This window comes from Drosophila ananassae, chromosome 3L (genome assembly GCF_017639315.1).
Source record: "Drosophila ananassae strain 14024-0371.13 chromosome 3L, ASM1763931v2, whole genome shotgun sequence".
Taxonomy (NCBI): domain Eukaryota; kingdom Metazoa; phylum Arthropoda; class Insecta; order Diptera; family Drosophilidae; genus Drosophila; species Drosophila ananassae.
Window position 1 is genome coordinate 3,860,409 of NC_057929.1, and position 7,702 is coordinate 3,868,110.

At 44.6% G+C, this 7,702-nt stretch overlaps 1 protein-coding gene across 1 annotated transcript; it reads right to left on the minus strand.

Moving 5' to 3' along the window:
- Positions 1-5,862: 5,862 nt before the first annotated feature.
- Positions 5,863-7,105, minus strand: LOC6495061 (carbonic anhydrase 1). The gene has a single exon (XM_001959110.3). The coding sequence runs from the start codon at positions 7,018-7,020 to the stop codon at positions 5,923-5,925; it is 1,098 nt and encodes a 365-aa protein (XP_001959146.1). The 5' UTR covers positions 7,021-7,105; the 3' UTR covers positions 5,863-5,922.
- Positions 7,106-7,702: the final 597 nt, after the last annotated feature.

Here is a 7,702-nt window from a genome sequence, read left to right on the forward strand (position 1 = left end):
CAAGTGGTTTGTATGTCGGCTGCGTAATAATATAAACTAACTGCACTTACTGCTTCTCCGAGTCCTGGGCCGAGTCCTTGCTTCCTGGCTGCACTTTTTCGCCCCGGAATTATGACTTCAGAGTCACAGATTTTTCGACCACAATTCCATCCGAAGACCATTTTGGGCTTAGGCCACAAAGTGTGTGTCTCCTTCGCTTATATCCTTCTCCTCTCAGCCTCTCATTCGCCCTGTCTCTTTCTCTGGAGCGTTTTCCCTCTCTCTCACCAACGTTAGCTGGCAAGGAGCGTGAAACCCGAAACGGATACATAAGTGGATTTTGTTAATATCCTGCTATTGTTACAAATTTGCAAGCTGATTGCGCCAAGCGGCATTTGTGAAGGAAATAAACTTAAAAACATTCAGGAAGCCGCAGAGGCCAGGGAATTTATTGGGTCTGGACTTTGTCCTTTGCTTTTGCCCATGGAGTTATTACTGGGAGTTTAGGAGGGCTTAGATGGGAATCTATAATCCTGGTCCATTGGTGACACACTTTGGGTTATTAATCTAGATTAGGAATTGGTAAGAATAAAAGTTATGTGAACTTTAAATTTATAATATTAATTTATTTACTTACCAAGAGGTTAACTTCCTTATTAGATACCTTATTCCTTAGATTATGGAATGTATTTAAGCCTATAAAGAAATGTTAATATAATAATACATAAATAAATCTATAGAAGGAAATATTTACTTAAGAACACAAAATGGTATAATCTACCTTCTTTTATATATGTTTTACTATTTATAAAATCCAATCCTTTTCTCAGATATTCGTTTGAAGTCTTACTTTTTTTCTTTTGCCAATAGGCTTGGGGATTAATACCCAGAACTCAAACAAACACTTTTTCATTTTCTGCCTATTGGTAAGAAGATTAAAACCCTTTTTTACTGTCAATATTTGTAAAACATCTATATGATATAGTATGAGTGTCAGGCATAATATTGAAGAAAATTAATAACAACTAAGACATTGTGGTCTCCACTATTCCACCTTTAAATCAATTCAAAATAAACTGGTCGAACCTGCCTAACCCGCTATCATTATAATCCAAAGAGAAGGCTTCAGTCGTTCGATGAATGGAACCCCTACGCCGACATTTGATTGTCAGCAGGGTAGTGGAGGCAGTCAGTTAGTCCAGCCAGCCATTAAGCCTGGCCAATACCATTAACACTAAATTTTAACCAGCAGTCTGTGCAGCTTACCTGTTGTCATGAGTTGCGGTTTTTCCATCCAGCCATCTCTCCACTACTTCATTTCGCTTCAGTCCAGTTCATTCAGTTTCTTCTGGGCTTCGGTTCAATTTACTCGTTTACGCTATCTCCCATTACACGTTAAATGAAAATGCCAGATAGCCATACACACACACACACACATACACATACGAGTACACATACCAATGCGTTAGATGGCCCAAACGCCCCCTTCCGTCCACTCCGATTCGATTTGTGCCAACTAATGAGCTCTTAATGCGCGTTTATTCTTACGCATAACGAGCTTGCCAAACGTAATTACGTTCTACGAATGTATGTGTGTGTGTGTGTGTGTGTGTCTGGCTCTTATGCTCTCCCCATTGCTTATGTGTGGGTGTGAGAGGCTGCCATGTTGGCGCGCTGCTTAATTGAAGTGGAGCGACGGACGGACCATCCGACTCGGTTATCTCCGTCTGCTCAGCGACTGTATCTGTCTCCGGTTGTATGACTGGGTGTGTGTGTGTGTGCTTCCACTTATCCTGCTCATGAGAGTGGGTGGGTGGGCAGTTGTTATCCTCGCGTCGTTTTCATTTAAGGTACATCCGCACCGTTAACTCAACTTCCCAGCCAGCCAGCCAGCCACTCTCTCTGTGCTTTTTGTTTTAAATTAATTTGCTTTTAATTTGCTCTATTATGTGGCAATTTCTCCTCCTTTGGCTTTAATTAGTTTGCTTTTATCGTTAAGCAGTTAACGGCGACGGTCAGAATGGAAAGAGAAGTATTCGTTTTGTTCAGATTAAGTATACGCCCGGTTGGGCGGCAGTGTCATATAATTGACAGGCCGGCGGAGAGGAAGGAGGACTGAGATGCCGATGCCGATGCCGATGCCATGTGACGGGCAGACAGATGTGTCCATGGTCGGAGCTGCACTTAGCCGAATCCCCTTATCGGGAAGACCAGCCTTCGAAATCTAAATCGTTCTGCGCATGCGTAAGTGTCTCAAAAAAATAAAAGCGAACCAGTTTAATGGACAGTGTCTTCTCCTGCCACCACTGCGTTTTTGGGGGCGTGGCTTAAACCAGTCGCTCTCTCGTTTTGCCGGCTTGGTTGTGTGGGTGGGTAAGAGCGCTTCGGCGCACTACACCTCTCACACACACACAGATACACACACATGGTGCCTTGTGGTAGACCAGCATTGAAAAAGTGATGAAAATAACTCTCTGTCACTTTATTGGCGCTTAACGAGTTTGAGTTGATGAAGAATTTAATTTATGATGCTGCTCACACCATTGCCGAAGCGAGCAGCCCCGAAAGAGACGGAATGAGGTGCCCCAAAACAGAGAGGGAGAGAGCAAGGGGGCGGCAATGGGTGGTGGGTGGTAGCCAGAAACCGCAGAGAACAAGGCTAAATGGGTGGGAAAAGTGGGTCCGAGGGAAAGAAGAAAAATTAATGAACTCGTAACTGTCGCTTTTGCAAATTGGGCTATACGAGAGTATGCGTGTTCGTGTGTGTGCCAGTCTCTCCCACCCATACACACTCACACTCTCACACACACACATACATACAACGAGCCAGAAACAGCAGCCGTCGCTGCCGGCAGACGTCAAGCTTTGATGATTTAATTTTCTGGTCTTCTAATTTAATTTTATTATAGAAATACAGACACGTACGGTGTTCGCTGGTATGTGTGTGTGTGAGCATCGAAGGGAGAGAAGCGGAAGTCTTCCATGTCTGTGTTTGTGTGTGTGTGTGTGTCCCTCACACTCACACCGACACACATGCAAATTCGTTAATGGAAAATGGTGGCGTTTAATTGAAAAAGGAAGTGCGCCAAAGGGCTGAGCGACAGAGACGGTCGAAGAGAGGGTTGTCGACGCCAAAGGACGTGGCAAGGACCGAGTTTTCCATTCGAATTAATTTCCATGTGGGCAAGCTCCACTCCACACCACCCCGCCTCTTTAGTCTGTCAGGATGTGCACACATCTTTTTATTGTGTTTTCCTTTTTTATTATTTATTATCCCATCCATCCATCCATCCATATTTTTTTTTTTTGCGCAGCTCTTTTTTACGGCTTTTAGTGCGGTTACTGTCCAATAACAATTTTCAATTACATTTATTTGTTTTCATTTCCAGCAAAGAAGGCCGACAACTCGGCAGGGATGACGAGTTTGTTCGTCCGCAAAGTTAATTGAATTAAATATTTCAGCGGGATAATTACAAAATGGCGTTGATTAATCGTCAGCCGCCATATTGATTTTGCCGGCAACAATATTTAATGATTAACAATTAACATTGAACAGGGATTTTTGATGCAGACACAGGACGCAGACGGCTTTCGGCTCTCGGCTCGGCAGGCAGTCATTCTCTCCAAGCCAGCCTCTTTGTGCCTTAATAAAAGCAATTAAAATTCATTAGCTGCAAACACTCACACACACACTAACACTAACACTAGCATACACAATCACACACTAATGCCATCATGCGCTCGTTTCCTCAATTATTCATTCAATTTTGCATGCCACAAAAGCAAGGCAACAAAGTTCCCAGACCTGGCTCGGAGCCTGCCACCAACATCACGCCCCCGATTACCTCCCCATTTTGGGAGCCTTCTTCTATACATATTCATGCGGCTAAATGAAAACGGCAACACTTAAATGCAATTTGCCTCAATTTTAGCAGCAGCCAGGACTCTCCTTCTTCGTCCCATATCGCCTTCGCCGCCACCATCGTCTTCTTACCCGGCATCTTGGCTTAGAGCGCCTTAACGTCTTTTCATGGCACTTACATCGTCATTCTATTCGTCTAATTTCATTTTCTTGCCATTTTCACTGAAGAACCAACTCCTGGGCCACTTCTGAGCGGCGGTGGATGGGAGTGGCGTTTGCTTTTCTTTGGATTCATTTTATTCAGCTACTAGAGCTGGTTGATTTTGCCAGACTGGCTGTTTTATTTTAATTACATTCAATTAAACATGTTGATTGATATGTTTGTTTTTGTGCGACTGATTCGGTTAAGTCGTAGATTCAGACTATTATTGATTCAATCAGGATATCTAAGGATGAAAGAGGAGCTAGGATTCATGGTGTCTTGGAAACTAAAGGACAAATCAATAAGATTAGAAAATATAATAGAAATAGATACTTCTATACTCTGCCCAGAAAACATCCTGAAACGGATTTTGTAGCCTTAACCAGACTTTTATTTATACAGAATAATTTTCAAAAAATATTGTTTATCCTACATTGAGGTAAAATAGATTTTCTAGCTAATTATGTGCATATTATTTGCATTTTAGTGTTTCAATTTCATCTAATTTGTGCCCCATACCCCCCAAAACTACATCCCTCATTCATGAAAAACCGCTCGACCGCTCGATTGGGGAATAATTATTGCCATTCTGGGAAAAATTGCATTAATTTTCTAACAAACATTTTCATATTAATTGAACATTTTGTGTGCAATCAATTTGCATATCAAGCATTAATAAATGGAATTACCCGTTTTTAATTGCATTTCTCAGACAAAAGTTTTAGTTTTTCGGCCAAAAACCGGCAAATTGTTTTGGTCCAGTACTGGACCAATGTCCAATGGAAAACGAAAAGCGCGATCAAAAAATTAAGCTTTATTTGTGGAAATTGCAATTCAATTAAGTTTTCAAAACATGCAAATTGCGAATGTGAACGCAGCACAAATATTGACTGAGACGCAGACCGGGTCGAACCAAACTGAACTGAAACTTGTTTGTATAATTTCATTAGCGTTGATTTGCAGCAAATGCAATTGCAAATGCGTTGAAATTCACTTGGCCTGCCATTGATTAAACAAGCCGATGTGGCCGGCTGGTTGCCTCAAATCGAATTTCAAATCAAGGATGGCAATGGCAATGGGAGGAGCGGAGTGTGACGCTCCACCGACGCTCCAATCGCCCCCCAACAGTAAAATAAAAACTAATTACGATCCAATGACCCTGTGCGGTGGAAAATGTTCATCTATGGTTAGGCGCCAACTGATAATTATAGGACTGGAAACTGGTACTCTGATTGCCAAGCGGCAGGAGCAGATGTAGCTGCGAGGCTGCGAGGGCAGAGGGTGAAGAATGTGGTATGGGACATGGTAAGGGACAGGAGATGAGGGTGCGTCGCCGCAGGAGGCCCAGTACCCAGTACCCAGTACCCAGTACCCAATACCCAAAAACCCAATCCCATTCCAATTCCTATTCCTGTTGCCAATCTCAATCTGTATGCCCCGGCCAGGGCAAACATGTCCGCAACAGTTTCCGCTGCACTAACGAAATTACAAACGCAGACTGACGCACACACACACACAGACACACACGCATAAGCCATATCCTGCGGCGACTAAACGCATTGGTAGATGAGCAGGCTCAGGACTCTCTGGTCCTGCTCTACCATACCCGGCTCTGGCTAATGCTAATGCTCTTTGAGCGTCTAATTAGTGGATTACTATATAAGCAAACTATTTGGCCGGCAAACGGCAACCTCCAGGAAATTGTGCGGAAGACTTTGCAGGACCAAGTCCAAATCAGCCAACCATGCAGCCAATTAGTATCTGGAATTCTCAATCAAAGGGGGAACGAAATGAAATCGATTTGCTCAATAGACTTGATCTGATTTTTGCTTGCTTTTCACTCCGAACACTGATGGGAGGACGTACGTTTATTGAATATTTAACGATCGGCTGTATAACGGTTGAGGTAGACCGTTCGATTCGTGAGTCCCTGAACAGGACGAGCATTGCCAGAAATCCGAACTCCCCGGAGGTCCTTCAGCTGGCGGAACTCATTCAGTTGGCGCTCTCCGATGGCCAAGGGTAGAGGGAAGATCATCCACTCTGCTCCACGGTGGCAGGGCGGTTCCGTGAGTGATCCATGATAGCTGTAGAATCGTGAGAAGAAGGGCATCATCAGGTAGCTGAGGGGGAAGGGAGGAACCTCCACTGCCTGGCCAGCCGTTTGCACCGCCACAAGGTGCTGGATAAGGACGTCTAGGAGGGGATTCTCCTCGCTTATTTCGAACATGTATGAGATCATCAGGATACCTTGGCTGGACGTGCAGCGATCTCTCCCGTCGTCTACGTGGAGGCACTGCATCTCCAGGGGGAAGTGCCGGTTGTCAAAAGTGTGTTCCGAGCCGGAGGAGTTGAACCAACTCCAGCGGAATCGTATCTCCCGGAACTCGAAGCGACCCAACAAATCGGCGCCTCCGATGTAAGGTGTCACGTGCCGGAATGCGGCGCGCAGGATCAGGGTGTGACCGCTGTTTTCGATACGAATGCCCATCGGCATGTCGTTGTAGTGGCCCCACTCCATGACGCAGTCAAAATAGGTGGTTGTCAGGCAGTTAGTTTCAATGTTGATAGGACTTTGGTTGTTGCACGGTGTGTCCCAAGTGTGCGGCCCCCGCTCCATGCCGTAGTCGAAGGCACTGGCCAGGCCTTGCACAGTACATGCCATTAAATGCTGAAAGGGAGTCCTGTCTTGACCCGCATCTCCAGCACCCACCTCACCTTCATTTTCTTCTCTGGGAGCGTTGTCAGGATCCTCCTCCTCCTCGTTCACGACATCGTTTGGCCCCCCTGGACCTCGATCACTGAAATCGCACATGTAGACGGCCGAGTGGACATTGAACAGAACTAACAGGGCGACAGCAATGGCCAGGAACCACTTGAGGGTCTGATTATCCTGCAGTTGAGTTGAAAAATAATCCGACCAGCAGCCGAACCATTTCAAAATATTGCACTTGAAGCATCCACTGAATATAGACATCACTGCTCCAGTCGAGATAAAATATATATAATGTTCGACAATGAAACCAGTTGACTTAGAATCCAGAAAGGGAGACAGGAAACTACTGGCCTTCCGGGTCGGTTGAGCAAAATTTCTAATTAAACCCGCTGAAAAGTTAATTATTTTCAAAAACAAATTGGGTGCGCGGCAATTTTGTGCGAAAACATTTGCAATTTGTTTGCATTTGTATTTTGCATAAATTAATTACGCACAAAACTCTCTCTTCGGCAGCGGAAATTGCTTGCACAAATATCCTGTGACGCTCCCGCGCTACTCCCTCGAGCTCCCGCCGGCTCCCTAACCATTCTCTGTTGCATTTTGGGCAAATTAATTAGTTTTGTATCTGGAAAATAGTCGAAATGAGGTAGTCCTACGAGCGGAAATTATTTCCAGCATCCTGGCACCTTTTGTGTTTCCCTATCCGAGGGCTACAAGTCCGAGGTCATGACTCTTGAAATTTGAGACATTTCGGCCATCTCTGATTAGCATAAAGTCACCAAAAGGCAACCACGCCCTATTGACGGCAGGGGCGGGCATGGTGGAGTACCCACTGCGATTCAATTATGACATTTTTCTGATCAATTCGTTTGGCTTTGATTTGATTTCATTTTCCTGCACTTGTACAGGGCGTTGACGTCTGCCAAATGTTACAAATTGTCCG

Coding starts and splice junctions, on each gene's coding strand:
- LOC6495061 (XM_001959110.3), bottom strand. CDS start 7,020: ATGTCTATATTCAGTGGATGCTTCAAGTGCAATATTTTGAAATGGTTC.